The 15366-nt window shown below is 58.2% G+C and overlaps 1 protein-coding gene across 1 annotated transcript; it reads right to left on the reverse strand.

The window, feature by feature from the left end:
- Positions 1-11474: 11474 nt before the first annotated feature.
- Positions 11475-13264, reverse strand: POU4F3 (POU class 4 homeobox 3). The gene is made up of 2 exons (XM_055718981.1): positions 12792-13264; positions 11475-12503 (listed from the first exon to the last, which is right to left on the reverse strand). The coding sequence occupies exons 1-2, from the start codon at positions 13056-13058 to the stop codon at positions 11619-11621; spliced, it is 1152 nt and encodes a 383-aa protein (XP_055574956.1). The 5' UTR covers positions 13059-13264; the 3' UTR covers positions 11475-11618.
- Positions 13265-15366: the final 2102 nt, after the last annotated feature.

The following is a 15366-nucleotide window of genomic DNA, read 5'->3' on the forward strand; positions in this document are numbered from 1 at the left end:
AAACAGAAAGGTCTTAGACTGTAGTTCTGATCGGGGTCTGGTCCTCACTGTTTCAGTAACATGTCCATTTTTTCTGCTGGTATATTTTTTTACATAGAATAGCGATGCTTAAAATGGTAATTGGCTTCACTCTGGCTAACTGCATTTCACAGCATACCTATCTGTAGAACAATCTTCATATTTTCTGACTGCTAGGCTATTAAACTAAGGGCAGAAAAAAGAATTTATGGTTGTGCTTTTCTGTGAGGTTTAAATAATTATTGGTTTTGGAAACCATACTTTGGAAATGCAGAGGAAGGAGTGGTCCTATGGAAGCCTGGGGAGCCAGCAATGGGGTGACTAGCCCCTCGATGCCCACACTGGTGGTACCTGCCACACTGCACTGTGCTGCACTGCATTGCACCGCACTGCATTGCACCGCACTGCATTGCACCGTGGCACACCACTTGCTGCCCACCCCTCTTGTTTCTGCAGCCCTGAAAGGAGATGGTGTTGTTGCAACCCTTCGGTAACCCTGTGATGGGGCTCCAGAGGGGGGTTTTGGGGCTGAAATGGTAGGGCTGGCCACCCACCTCCCCAGGTGCAGCATGTGCTCGAGGTGCCTGTGCACTGGCTGTGCCCCTGTGTGTGCTGGGCTGGGGCTGGCCCATGCCGGCGGCCGTGGGGAGGCACTGGCCAGGTGCTGTAGGGGAGCAGAGGGGTCTGGGTGTTGTCAACCCCATCTGTCACATCAGCTGCCAAATGGCATGATGCATTAGGCCCCAATCTGGGCTAATGCTTTTCCTGCATTTATATGAAAAAATCCTGTTTTTTCTGTATGAGGGAAGTCCATAGATTCTTCCCAACATGGCGAAGAGGGCTGTGGAGCTTAGCTGTGGCAAGGGCTACAGAGACAGGCAGGGGTCCATGGCAGTGCCCAGAGCCAGCCAGAGCAGAGGGTTTTGCTCAAACTCGAGCTTGTTTGGAGCTTGTAGATGGAGTATAGCTAACAAAGCCAAACCCAGCCTCTCCGCTTGCTGTTTGCAGCACGATCATCTCTTGCAGCTCCTTGGCCAGGAGGGACTGTGCCCAGACCGTGCCACCCCAGCATGCGAGGCCTTCTGAAAGCACTTGAGCCCCTGACTCTGTCAGCTGCCCACCACTGCGGACCCGGGAGCTGGGTCTGGCTGGGGACGGCACGCTCAGCCCCGTCCCGAAATTCTGGGGCACCCAGGGAAACGTCTCCTGCCTGAAACCAGCCACAGAGCTGACACTAATAGAAAAAGACCATTAAAAAGCTCTGTGATACTCTGTTCTCCTGCTTCTGGTCCCTCTTTCCCTTTGTTGCTGCTGGCATTTTATGAATTATTGATGTGCCTAGGTGCTGCTGCTCTCCCGTTTCCTCTGCTGCTGCTTCTGCTGCCGCAGCCGTACCGGACCCACACTGTCCCGGGGCCAGGCTGCCATCAGGCGATGCCCTGGGAGGTGGCAGGAGGGGCTCAGTCTCCAGCGTGTCCCCACCGCCGAGCAGCTCAGTCCCCGTGCTGGGCTGCAGACCTGGGCTCCTGGTTGGCACTGGTGGGGGCTTTACACAGATGTAGAGATGCCCTGTGTGCTTCTCTGCTCATATGAGGCTCTTCTCCAGCTCCTGACCATAACTTCTACTCGTCCCCAGGTCCCTTCTCCAGCCCACACCGTCAGGGGCTTCTACAGGCTGTCCCAGCTCTCTCCCTCAAAGCACAGGACCCGTGGTACAAGGCATACTGTGCAGGGCTCATGTTGCAGATGTGATTTGGCAGAGCCTGCTGACTGGGGGCTGCTCGACCCCAGATGTGCCCATACAAAGCCCCATACCAGTGTCACCCCAAGAGAGTGGGGTCGGGGTGGCTGTGGGGAATCACCACAGGGTCAGCTAAGGGGACAGCCCAGTGACGGCTCCATGTCCCTTCCTGGTGGGAAACGCAGGTGGGGGTGGCTGTGCGCCAGCCTTGTGTAAGTGCGCGTGACAGGGTATCAGGGAAAGGAGATCTTCCGTGGAGCATTGAAAATGTGCCTCTTTCCCTGAGAGACCAGAAACACTCCGTCTCTGGGGTTAATATTTAATGAGGTGGTTTTAGGATAGAAGCTGTTTGCTGAGGGACAGGGCAGACATGCTTTCCTGCTCATGTGGCAGTATGGAAGGGTGACAGCACTGCTGGGACAGTGTCCGTGGGGCTGCTCTTGGGGGAATGAGGCTGGCGGAGGCAGTGGGGTGGGAGTTGCAGCAGCCCAGGGGCTATGGCACCCGCAGCTGCCCACCACAACCCCTGCTCAGGGGCTCAAGTGCAAGGAGGTGGGGGGGCTGCAGCAGGGTGATGGGATCCATGCTGGTCGAGAAGGCTGCTCCCGATCTGGTGTTCATTTGGTTGCTCAGGACTGTGGTGAATTGGAGCAAACCTGCTCCTCAGGCTCTGCCTCAGCGCTGCTGTGCTGTTCCGGGGAACAGCATCGATGTTAAATCCCAGGACACTGCGTCTCATGGCCAATTTGCTCAGGTTTCCTTGGTGGGGGCTAATGTGTTTTCCATGTTAACGTGCCTGCACGTGGCATCCAACCCGACTGCAACATGGAGCCGTTAATGCTATATGACCGGCTCACGTGCCCCATTTGCAGGGGGACAGGGGCTGTGCACATTGCTGCTGCTCTGCTCCTCCAAAGCTTTGGCCTGGACCGACCCCAGATTTACAGTAGTTCAGTTTCCTCATTAAAGCAGGAAGCAAATGCCTCCTGCAACCCCAGTGCCTCTGACAATGAAAAAACTTGCTCTATACAAAATATTTCAGGTCTCTTCACTGTTCTCCCCCCCACCCCCAGAAAGCTACTGGGAAAAAGTACAAAAACTGTCTTTGGAAAGACCAGCATTTAAAGAAATATCAACATTTTTCCTAATTATTTCCTTCTGTCTTTAGAGTTATTTTTAGTGGTGAGGCATTTCAACCCTGATGGCAGCAGCAGTACTTGGTCAAAACATCCCCTTAGAGCTGGCCCCCAGCTCCCCCCCACCCCCATCCCACTGGCAGCTGCCTCTGAGGTTCCCCTCCCAGCAAAGGCATCCGCCAGAGCCCATCCTTGTTGTCTACTCAGAATCACCATCCCTCAACCTCCTGTCCCATTGCTACCGCAAAGAGACCCCCACAGTCCTTCCTCTGCTCCTCAGGAACATGATGCTCCAGGAGGAGAGGCCAGCTGAGGAGGAAGGGGCAGGACAGAGCATGATGAGGGGTGGAGGGGTGGGAGCCAGCCAGCAGCAATGGCCATGCTGGGGATGGAAGGAGATCCTCCCTGCCAGCAGCGAGGCACAGCTGGAGCAGACTGGACACATACTGCAAAAAAAGCACCTGCGTGCTGCCTGTCCCTCGGTGAGTCCCCAGAGCCACGGCCATCGGCCGGCTGGGGAGCTGTAGATCACAAACCCAACCAAGCAACCAACAGAAGTTCAGATTTTTTTCAGATGCTTTTATATGTTCTCATTACATTACTTAAAGAAGGATCTCTGAGTTTTGCTTTTTCTTTTTTATTTAGGCAGAAAACTGCACTCAGGCCATAATATGATAACTGTTGTAGCCTAAGAAGTTTTGGCATTTGGGGAAAAACAGATGCACTCTGAAGTAACAGAGTTATTAAACTTTAACTACAATTCTGACTCACATCCTTGACATGTTTTGCTCCTGCTCACAGAGCTGCTGAGGGAACACATAAGTGCTGGGCTCCACCAGAGCAGCACAGGGGGCTGGTGAGCTCAGGGGCCAGCTCAGCCCCTCAGAGTGGAGCAGCACAGCTGGCACCCCACCAGCATGGGGGTTCAGTGGGAAACAAGCTGGCCGCCTCTGTGGCAGGCTGCGGCACACAGGGCCCTCCGGGCAGGTGCTGGCGGGTCTCACAGGAGCTGGTGCAGACCCCAATGCGGGGCTCGGGCTCCAGCCCAGGGGCACATTGGTGCAAGCTCCAGGCAGCTCTGGGGGAGCCCATCTGGCCACGCTGGCTTGCAGGGAGCTATAGGTAGCCAGGTGACTTGCAAAAATTAGTTTAGGCTCTGGCAAATGATGGGTGACCATGGGGTGCTCAGCTGAAGCTTCCTTAGCTAGGCATCCTGCTGAGGTCTTGAAAATTTAATCCTCCCAAAATAATTTCCTAATTTTTTAGTGGGTTTGTCTTCTAGGCCTAACATCCTTTTATGTATCTTTTGTTGTGTGAATTATATAATGTATTTGGGCACGCTCTGTGAAGCCCTGTCCCACAGGTAGCTCTGAAGGAGGATTTCAAACACAGGAGATGAAAGGGATGTTCTCTGCATGCCATAAATACCGCAGCTCCCGCATATGGCCCTGCTCTCAGCACGCCTGAAGAGCATGATGGGCTCCAATCCTTCCCGGTCTCTGCTCCCCACCACCGGTCACACAGGCAAGCCCAAACACATTGCAGCCTCCCCAATCCCCATCTCCCCCCCGACTGCGTGCTGCAGGGGAGCCCCAGGGAGCAGGTGTCCACTCGAGCTGGACCCTGGCCGCGTGCTCCCCCTGCCAGCCCTCTCCCACCTTTCCTCAGCCCAAAGAATGGCTTCAGCTGCTGTTCCTGTTCAGAAGCAACTTCCAGATGCAAACGGAGGCTGTAGGACCCTTTGCTGTGAGGCCGAGGCAAAGGAGCATCACCTCCAGCAGCACCAGACCCAGCTCCCTTGGACTGTCCCGTTGGTGCAGAGCATCGCAGGGCAGCATCCCTTGCCACCCCACAGGGACCAGTGCAGCAGAGCTGGGCACCGGCTCTGGCTGTGGGGCTTGTGCTCTCCTCTCACCCTGGGAAGTGCCTTATTTTACACACACACCGATCAGCAGAAGTCTGGTTGGGAGAGTGTTGCAGCACAAACTAGTAGGCTGCAACAAGGCTTTTACCATCAGTCAGATTCTACTGTCTGTGCTGTTTCTCCTTCCTCCAAAGGTCAGACCACACTACTCATCCATCCAGCTCCCTCTCCCGCACTCCTCAGTGCCATTTAACTACTTAGCAGAACGAGCTACAGCTGCACATCATCCATGTCAATCAACCCACTGCCTTCCAGGCAAGGCCACAGCTGCATATTGTCAATGCTAATTAACCCACTGCCTTCATTCCTCTACAGGAGGGTGCTTAAGTCTCACTTGCATGAGCAAAGGTGGCTTGGAGGGTGCTGGTGATGGGGTCCTGCCGAAGTGGCCCCAGGTCTCACATCCACCTGGCTGGGGCTGTGGGGTGCTGGGGCAGCTCTCAGCTGAGCCAGGTGGCAGCAGCACTGGAAGCTGCTTCTCCCCCAGGCAGCCCAGGGCACTGCCTCTCAGATCCTGCTGAGGGGGGTACCGGGGGGGATCTGTCCCCTGCACCGTGATCCTCCCTCCAGCAACACCCCCAGTGCTCTCAGGCTCCAGCAGCAGGGCTTGCTCTCTGCAAACAAGGGCCCTGGTAAACTTGTGGAAGGCATGTGTTAGGCACACCAGCCTCAGGAAGAGGAAAATCAAAGGTTTCCCTGCAAATCCATCTGCCCTACATCTCCTCTCCATTTTGATCTCCAAACTCATGCAAGTTTGAAAAGCAAGTAAATGCTGCCAGTGTGATTAACCTCCCCACCAGCTCCCTGCTTCTTTCTCCCCTGGAAAGAGAGGCTCAGCTCACCTGCCTGGTGGGAGCATCTCCTTCCAGTGTGAGGATACAGGGAGTCAAACCAAGATGGTTCCACTGAAAGTACAAAACATGACACTTCTAAATAGGCGCTGAATTATTTAGCGCCCTTGCACTACCCAAATGCTTTGCTCTTTTGGTGGATGATGTCTTGGTTCCCCCCCAGCTTTTCTGTTATGACAGTGAGTAAATGGAGAGATACCGTGCTCTTCAAACATTTATAAATAATAACCCATGTCAGGATCGGGCTGTGGCACTGTGAACCAGGCAGGGTGCGGGGTGCCAGGGGCAGCGCAGCACTGGTGCTGGCAAGCAGTGGCAGGGATGGCCCCCGCCGCGGGGTCCCCATGCAGCCGCCGGCCAGGGCTGGTAGGCATGGCTGGTGCAGGCAAGTGCCTCCCCGCTCCCCTTGTGCACCCTGCGAGAATGGAAGCATGTAGCACTGTAAACCTCGAAGGCATGGACTGAAAGCACCAAGGGAAGGAGTAACCCCAGTGTGGGGGTCAGAGCCTGGGGGTCCCAGCCACAGCCCCATCACTGCCCGGCGCAGGTCCAGACCCTTCAGCACTTGGCATCCAGCAGCTTGGCATTTCCTTCTATGCACAAGGCTTGTGGAGCCTGTCACATAGCCCCATTCTTTAGCTCTCTATTAATTCTATTGTCTCATACACATTAAATGTCAGGCTAGGGGAACCATACAACAGGGCACTGGGTAACTGTTACTTATTCCTGAGCTTCCCAGAATGTACCCAGAAACATTTAATTAATCCTCAGCACCCCCTGACAGAAAAGACACATCTGCAGAGGAGACAAAATGTTGTTTTCCATGCAGCTGGTTTAATTTTGGCAGTATGCTATGGCCAAGAGTCCCTGCTCTGACCCCGGTGCTGGCCTTCTGGATCCATGTACAGTGAAAAAAAAGTGTCAGACCCTGAGCTGGCCCTGAGCACCCACACACCCCGCTGCCTGAGAGGGGGATCTGGGCGTTCAGCAGTTTTGAGACCACCTCTACTTTACACTGCATTTAGGAGCTTCATTTTCACTGGGTAGTTTGAAGATGTTTACCATATGTCAGTACCATTTTACAATAGCTGATCTACATTTATGTAGTGTTATTGTACATTTTTAATTCTCTTTGGATTTAAAAAACAGTCAAAGCATTTCATTTTCCTCTGTGTATTGTTTTGCTCTTCCATATAAAATTCTATTGAGAATGTTGTGACATGTATAGTTCTAAATTGGCTTAAAGAAACAAAGTCTAAACCATGTCTTGATGATGCAATAAATTTGTTCCTAACATTTCCTGGCAAACTGCAAAGCACAACTAGTGTCATTACAGACAAATTTGCTTAATTGCTTTAAAACACTGTTCTGAAAATAACTAGTGAAGTGGTACTACTGGAAGGAGTTCCTTCTGCTTTGTGTTGGTGTAAGGTGGCACTTTCTCCTGAGTCAGTGAGTCTCCACGGACCTCCCGTCTCTTCGCTGTGAATGCCCACCTCAAGCCTACGGCCACAGGCTCTTAGCACCCCTAAGCTGGTCCAGTTGAACTGGCAGGTGATGGGGGATGCAGTCCCATCTCTGTGCGGGGCTGAGCACTGGGGCTGGTTTGGGCGATGACGAGCCAGCAGTAGTGTGGGCTGCTGGGGACTGCAGGGGACAGCTCCACTCTCAGGGTCCCCAGCTCACCCTGGAAACCCCGCTCGAAGGCAGGTGGCTGTCCTGGGGCTGTTCTGACCACTGCTCCCTCACCGAACTGGGTGTAGCTGGGCTGAACCAGGCTGGGCTGGGCTGCCCAGGGCGCCGGGACTCCAACCCTCTGGCCCCAGCGCGGTGGGGGTAGCCCCCCGGAGTCCCACACCTCTGGGGTGCAGGTGCTGATCCTCACTCCAGACATGTGGGGCACAGCCCTGAGCACAGGGGTCTGGAGCGGAGGCTGGGCGCTCGGCACAGATCCCTTCCAGCAGAAACTGCTTTTCTAAGGAACATTTTTCATTCCACACTGAATATGTTTCCCAGGGAGGGCGAACATCCTCCTTACAAACTCGGGAGAAGTGAAACCTTGGGGAGGGGAAGTGCTGAGAAGAAAGAGCCTGGACATTAGGACTTTTGCAGCTGAAAATCGTCAGTTCTCCAGGAAATAAACATGGCCCCAGCTCCAGCCTTGGTTCCCCGTGCCAGCAGCTGCCTCCTTTCACCTGCGCCTGGTGCTGCCCCGGTGCGTGAGCTGCTCTGTGTCCGTTCTCAGGAGTAGCTGGGAGCTGGGACCCTCAGCGGGGCCCTGCTGCTCCCACGGGACACAGGCATGCGGGACACGGGCACACACACCCCACATCCCCCCCATTCACATCTGCACTGTAGCAGCAGCTGCTGCCTTGCTCCCACACACCCCAAGACCCCTGCACCCCCACCGCTGCACCCCCCAGCCCCAAACCCCCCAGTGCTGGCTGTCCCTGTGTGCCCCGTCCCGAGGCCCTGGCCTCCCTCTCCCCCCTCTGACCCTCCCCTCCTGCACCTGCTTTGGTGCATCTGGGGGCTGCCCCCCCCCCCCCCCCGCCCGCCAATCCCGTGATATCAGATGTGCTTCTATTGATTTCCTCCCTGCATTTGTTTTTGTTATTCATTATTAATGGGATCATTTTTCCATCCTTCGTGCATGAAGGCAAATTTTGTGTAAAAATCAATTGAGTGAGCACCGCCAATGGCTTGTTTGGTTTTCTGTGCTTTCATCTCTTGTGCGCAGTCCCCAGGAGACAGAAAGCAGGATATTAAGGAACAAGTGCGGAATGGGGAAAAAAATAATAAATCAATTGTTAGTGGTTCAGAAACCATAGACAGGGGTTTGCCTGCTGAACCTTTGTCTCATACACACACGGGCTTCACTGGGCATTTCCCTGCCCCCCTCCCAGTTCAGCAGGTTTCCCATTCCCCTTTCCCCAGGCTGTCACTGAAAGGGGATTCCATTTCTCAGCAGGTTTGGCCTACAGTTTTTATTTTACCTGTGGGAGGTGGGCTTGTGTGTGTGTGTTGGGGGGGTGTTGAGGAATTAAGTGTCCCAGGGTAGGTCTCACAGACCTGCTGACCAGGACAAGGATCCCCAGCCCTCCAAGAAAACTGAGGGTCCTGATCCCCGCACACCTGGAGGGAACAACAGGGCACGAGGGAGCTGGGGTTTGGGTTTTGGTGGCAGCTTCTCACAAAACTGGTGCCCTGTGAGGGTGATGCCAGCATAGCCTGACTGCAGCTGACAGAGCCAGGGCCAGCACTGGCCACCATCCAGGGTCACAGTTATGGCAGCAGCCCCTGGCCCCTAGGCAGCAATGGAAGCCCAGGTGTGTGGGGATGGAGGGAGGCCAGGCAGGACGAGGCCAGGCAGGCTGCTGGTGAGGGGCTGCACCTCCCTACCAGGCTTCTCCTGGTGACACTTCTCACCGGATTTATCTGGCTGCTTGGACAGAAGACGGAGCTTCACATGAAGCTTTTCAACAGCACAACAGATACCAAAATGTGAGCAGTGCCTCATGCGCGTAATGCATCTGCATGCATCCCAGGGCACTGAGTGCGGGATCAGAAATACAAACCTTTCCGTTTAAGAGCAGCAGCCAGTAAAACTCTTATTTGCAGTTCCCAGCTGCAGCCAAAACATGGGTGCCTTGGCTTCGCAGGGACGGGGTGGGGGACAGAGAAGCCAGAGGTGACTGTGCTTGTGGTAGCAGAGAGAAGGTGACTGGAGACTAGCGCTGCACACCCGGGCCTGATGCTGCCGCCAGCCAGGGATCCTGCCGAGCACGGACTCCTGCCTGCCTTCCACCACCCCGGGCACTGACTTCTGCCTTTAGGGTGCTATTTGTTATACCAAGAAGAAAACGTGGGCTTGCTTCTTTGTGCATTCTTGGCAATAAATACTGGTTCTGAACTATTCCCACTGAAATTGATTCCCCAGCTCCAGGAAGATTAGATGAGTTTCCTGTGTCACAGTGTATTTATCTGGCACCAGAGCTTTGGGAACCAAACCCAGGGAAAGACTAAGGCATCAATGACAATTGAAACAGCACATACCTGACCTCCAAAGTAAAAACCCAATTGAAGTTATCAGGTCCTGTGTGCGATAACTGGGCAGAGCAAGGCATAAACCTGCACATGCAGAGTGAAAATAAAGCTAGAATTTGCAAAGAGTAAAATCTGGGTGCAGATGCAGTGCTCTCTGCAGCTCTGCCTCCCTGCAGAGAGCAGCCGGGTATAAAGGAGGGTGAGCAAGAAGGGCCAGGTGCTTCAGATCTCCCCGGTCAGTGTATTTGAGGGGGAGAAGGAGCTGGGACAGTAACTGCAGGTTTGGGAAGGTCCGTTTAGGACTTGTTTTACACCTTTAAGCCCATCTCTGGACCTACGCAAAAGGGACAAATGCAGCATTGTCACAAAAACATAGCAAATCTGGGCAAACCCGGAACAGTCATAAAAGGTAAAACTGCGGTGGCATCTTTGCCACCGTGGGAACCAGCACGCTCCCGCTCCCCTTCCAGCGGCGAGCAGGCGGCCGCGGCCAGCACCCCGTGAGGTGCCCTGCAGCGGTGGGCAGGGGCCGGGGCCGGGTGAGGCTCACACCAGGGTCCCGCCGGGCAGGCAGGCTAGCGGTCCCGCTCGAGGGCAGGGTTAGGGACTTTACGTTATTTCTGCTGCGCGCTGGAAAACAAAAGGCTCTTGAAACGGCGAGGGCTTGCGGTGCCCTGCAGCAGTTGCAGGCTGAATGCCTCCCTCTCACCCGAAGGTGCTGTCCCGGTGGGTCCCGCCCGCTCGCCACCCCGGAAGTCGAACGAGCTGCCACGCCGGAGCCGAGCCCCGGAGCCGAGCCCCGCTCCTGCCCCGTCCAGCAGTGGCCCGGCCGTGCCCGCTAGCCCGGAGCCCCGGCGGCCGCGGAGCCGGTCCCCGGCATGAGCCGGGACGAGCGGGGAAGGCGGCCACGCACGGTGCCGAGGGAAGAGAGAAGAACGCCCCTTACCTGGGTTTGGGTGAAAAGCCCCCGGCCGAAGCCCCTGCGGGCGGCGGCCCCAGGAGCGGGGCGGCAGGGAGCGGCTGCCTGCTGGGCAGCGGGATGCCGTCTGAGCTGCCTCCTGCCCCTTTTATGCTGCGGTGGGCGATTAATATTGCATCACCCGTATTTTAAATTTTCAGAACCCGCAATATAATGTAATGGCATAAGGGCATTTATTATTAAAGAACATTTGATTGGGGAAAAATCATTGGGGCCGATTGGAAAAGCGCGGAGCGAGGGAGCGTTCTGGCTTCTCGGCGAGCTGCAATTAAAAGGCGAAATTTGTAAGGTCCTTCCCTGATGGGGGGGTGGCGGGGGAGACCCGGTTCTCGGGTTTGATGTTTGTCACTCATTGAAATGCTGAAGCGAGAGATTCAGAGGAGGCTCGCGCTTCGGGCATTAATTTTTAATCGTTAAGGTGCTTGTGGGAATCGTAAATAAAAGCCTTTTCCCCTTCTAAACAGCGTTAGACGTGAACCCGCCATAGGTTTGGTCGGGGGGAGGCTGCTTCACCCGACGGGCGGGAGGCGCGGCGCAGGTGGCTGCCGCCGGGTCACCCTCCACGGCGGCGGCGCGGGCGGCACCGGGGGGTCCTGCGGGGCCAAGCCCCGTTCCGTGCCGCCGGGGGGGCCGCCCCGCCGACGGGTGTTCGTTGGTTTTGCGCTTGCAGGCGTTCCGTCCGCTGCTGCCGGCGCGGGGCGGCGAGGAAAGACGCGTCCCTTCGGGTTGAAAAATAAAGCTTTATTCCGGGACGGGGCGGGGGTCCGGCGGGGGGGGAAAGCGCTCCTCCCGGAGCGGAAGGCGGCCCGCGGACCCCCACTGCCGCGCTGGGCTCCGCTGCCGGGGCGGGCTGGCCGGCGGCGGGGCGGGGGTTGGGGGGCGCGTCCCACCGCGGGGGCCGCGCCGTCGGGGCCGGGCGCCGTCAGTGCACTGCCGAGTACTTCATGCGCTTCTGCTTCTGGCGCTGGTTGCAGAACCAGACGCGCACCACGTTCTTCTTGAGGTCCAGCTTCTCGGCGATGGCGGCGATCTTCTCGGAGGAGGGCCGGGGCTGCAGGGCGAAGTAGGCCTCCAGAGAGCGCTTCTCGGGGGCGGCGATGGAGGTCCGCTTGCGCTTGCGCTCGGCGCCGGCCAGAAGCTCGGGGCCGGCGGCGCGGTCGCGGTGGGCGGCCTCGGCGCCCTCCAGCCAGGCCTGCAGCACCGGCCGCAGCGCCGTCATGTTGTTGTGCGACAGCGTCAGCGACTCGAAGCGGCAGATCGTGCTCTGGCTGAGCGAGCCCACCCCTGGCAGCTTCAGCGCCGCCAGCGCCGCCCCCACGTCGGCCTGGGTGACCCCCAGCCGCACCCGGCGCTGCTTGAAGCGCTCGGCGAAAGCCTCCAGCTCCCGCGGGTCCGAGTCCGCCTCGGGCGCGGCGGGCGGCGGCGCCGGGCCCCCCGGGGGGCCCACGCCCACGGCCAAGGGGCCCGCGGCGGCCAGCGGGTGCGGCGGCAGCGGGGCGGGCAGGGCGGGGGGCTCGGGCAGCCCGCCGACGGCCAGCGAGGGCGAGAGGTGCTCCAGCAGGTCGCCGCCGTCCAGCGCCGGGTGCGGGAGCGGGTGCGGGTGGGCGGCGAGGGCGGCGGGGTGCGGGAGGGCGGCGGCGGCGCAGGGGACGCCGCTCATGGCGTGGTAGGTGGCGTCCGGCTTGAAGGGGGGCGGGGGGTGGTGGTGGTGGTGGCCCTTGGCGTGGGGGACGATGTCGACGGCGGCCAGAGCCTCGGCGCGGGCCAGCAGGCTCTCATCAAAGCTCCCGAATATATTGCCCTGCAGCTGCGAGCAAGAACGCGCATGGTGGAGTCAGTGGGGAATACTGTCATCTCCGGATGAAAAACCTGCCCCGGCACCGCGATTCCTCCTCAGAGCTCAGGTCATAAAAATTAATATGAAGGCAGCAGCCCTGCTCGCGCAGACGTGTGGATCAGAGACAGGAGCGGGAGCGGGAGAGGGGGGGAGAGAGGTTCCGAGACGCGCGATTGTTCTGGCGACATGAAAAAAACATTAAGCCGGTGCCTGTCAGAAAATGTGCCTTAAAGCGGTAATTACGCTTCATCTACATACCTGCGGGGCCGGGAGGCAAACTCTGCGCATTGCCTCCGCGCTGGAGTGCAGGCTGGAGAACTTGGGCTCCTGGAGGGCGGCGTGCATGGCGAACGGCTGCTTGGCGTTCATGGCCATCATCTTGGCGCGCCTCGCAGGTAGGCAGCCCCTGACATCGGCTCGGGGTTGTCTCTCTGCCTCGCCACTGCCCAAGTGAGCGATTTTCGATGGCAGAGCTTCCCCTGCGCGCCCGCTCGCCCCCCCCCCCCCCGCTGCTTCTTCACTCATCTTACACGCTGCCTGCCAGGAACGGGCCCCGCGCAGGCGTGCTGCGCCGCGGGGGGACGAGGGCAGCGCGGGCACCGTGCGGGCAGTGGGACCTTTCGGCCCCCCCGGCCCCGCCGCCGCCCCACCGCCATCCCCGCTCCGGGCGGCGGGACGCGCCGTCTGGGCCGGGGCCGGGCATCGCCGAGCCGAGCCCCCGGGCAGCCCCGGCCGAGCTGCCCCCCACCCCTGCCCGAATCCTGCCCTTCCCTCGGCCGGCGAGGAGCGTCGGGGACCGCGAGGGGAGGGGCGGGAGGAGGGGGCGTTTCTTCGCGGGCGAGGCCTCGCGGGCTGAAGTTGGGACCAGAGGGACCGTCCTTCCTCTGGACCTGCTGCCAGGGCTGCTTGCTCATCACTCAAAACAACCTCAAATCCCCCCCGCAGCCCGCGCAGGAGGGCTCCTCTGCCGCCCCCCAGCCCGGGGGTGATGCCGCTCGATAAACCAAGCGAGCCCCGGTGTGTCAAAGGCAAAACGCAGGGCTGACCGGAGCCCGGCAGCGCGGCCCCGGCGGAGCGGCAGGCACGGCTCCAGCTCCGCCCCAGCTCCGCACCCAGCCGGGTTCCCCGTCCAGCCCCGCACCCCTCTCTGGCAGCCGGCCCCCTCCGGCCCCCACACCGCCCCCCGGGGTTCATGCTGCCGAAGGCAGAGCGGCGGAGCCCGGCCCAGGGGCTGCAGTACCTTCATGGGGGGGTGCGCTGCCAACACCCCCCCCACTGCTGCGAGCCTTCATAAATCCCGTAAATACGTTCTCAAGGACAGGAGAATGCAGCCAACGGGGAAGCGCTCAGCGAGCTGTGCCACAGCGGTGTTACGGGCTGGAAACACCTGATCCTGACTTGGTGTGAGAAGGCAGGAACCCACCCGCCCCGAGAAAAATAGTCCTGAAGTTGGAATAACTCTACTACTGAGCAATTGTTTTATTCTTGCTCTCCTCATCTTCATGTATGTTCAGACACTACTACACTTTGATGGTCCAGGGATGAAAGTATTTTGCAAGTGTGAAATTTGAGGTTCTTAAACCAAAAGTAAAATCTACTCCTAGATTTAAAATTTCCAAAGAGTTTTACAAATCATAGAATCATCAAATGGTTTGGTTGGAAGGGACCTTAAAGATCATCCAGCCTAGTGCACTGCCACAGGCAGGGACACCGGCCACCAGCCCAGGTTGCCCCCAGCCCCGTCCAGCCTGGCCTTGGGCACTGCCAGGGATGGGGCACCCACAGCTGCTCTGGGCAGCCCGTGCCAGCGCCTCGCCGCCCTCATGGGGAAGGATTTCCTCTAATATCTAATCTAAACCTACCTTCTTTCAGCCTAAAGCCATTCCCCCTCACCCTACCGCTAAATAGTCTTTAAATCGTTTTGAAACAACTTTTAATAAATAACAAAAATTATAAGTTTTTAAAAAAAGCAGACCGAGAGCCGAAGGAGCCGCTGTCTGGGTTTCCCGGCACATATGCTGCGGCGCGGTGGCGGTGCCGCTACGGTGAAGCGCGTTTCCTTAGGACACGCACAGCACAGGGGCTGGCAACGGCTGTGGCCCCTGCGGGCCGGGGTAGGGCTGCGTGGCCAGCAGCAGTGGCCCGGTGGCGACTCGCTCGCGGGGGAGGGTTCGCGGCCGCCACGCGCTGCCCCGAGGGCGCGGGTGGGGGGCCCTGAGCCGCGCGGGGCCGCTCCCGGCGTCAGCACCGCGGACAGCGCCCGCCGCAAGCCCGGCAGGGGGAACTGTCCGTGGTGCTGACCCGGGGGGGAACGGGCGGGGGGCGCAGGGCAGGGGGCGCAGTGAGGAGGCGCGGCCGCTCCGCTGCGCAGCGGTCTCGGCCCGCCCGCCCGGGGCGCGCAGCCGGGAAGGGGCGCCGGGGCCGGGCGCGGGGAGGCGCGGAGGAGCACGCTGGCAAAGCAGCTGCCTCCCACCGGGGGGAACCGGCGCGTCGTCGCCAAGCTCCGTGCCCTGATTTATGATAAAAAATTTAAAGGAAATCATTTATATTTCAGAGGGCCTAAATAGCTGCATGAAAGTTTTATCTAAAGTGCCACCATATTCATAGGCAGTGTAGCTGTGTTGGAAGTAATTAATAGAGGGATAAATTTCAGGCTTGTGCTTTGTTTTTAATCCTCCCTGTATTTAGTGCTGTCTGGTTAACGTAAATAAACAAGACGATGCAAACAGAAAGCTGGGGGTGAAGCCCGAGGTGGTGTCTGTTGGTCAGAGCATGTCTCCCCAGCTCCAAAAGCACGTGCATTGGGCTGTCATTTTTCTTCCATCTCTCTGCT

This window comes from Falco cherrug, chromosome 8 (genome assembly GCF_023634085.1).
Source record: "Falco cherrug isolate bFalChe1 chromosome 8, bFalChe1.pri, whole genome shotgun sequence".
In the NCBI taxonomy this organism is placed as follows: domain Eukaryota; kingdom Metazoa; phylum Chordata; class Aves; order Falconiformes; family Falconidae; genus Falco; species Falco cherrug.

Bases quoted from the DNA above. Each gene is read 5' to 3' on its own strand.
- POU4F3 (XM_055718981.1), bottom strand. From the start codon at position 13,058: ATGAGTGAAGAAGCAGCGGGGGGGGGGGGGGCGAGCGGGCGCGCAGGG. The intron at 12,504-12,791 runs GTATGTAGATGA...TCTTGCTCGCAG, and splicing joins TTTGCCTCCCGGCCCCGCAG to CTGCAGGGCAATATATTCGG.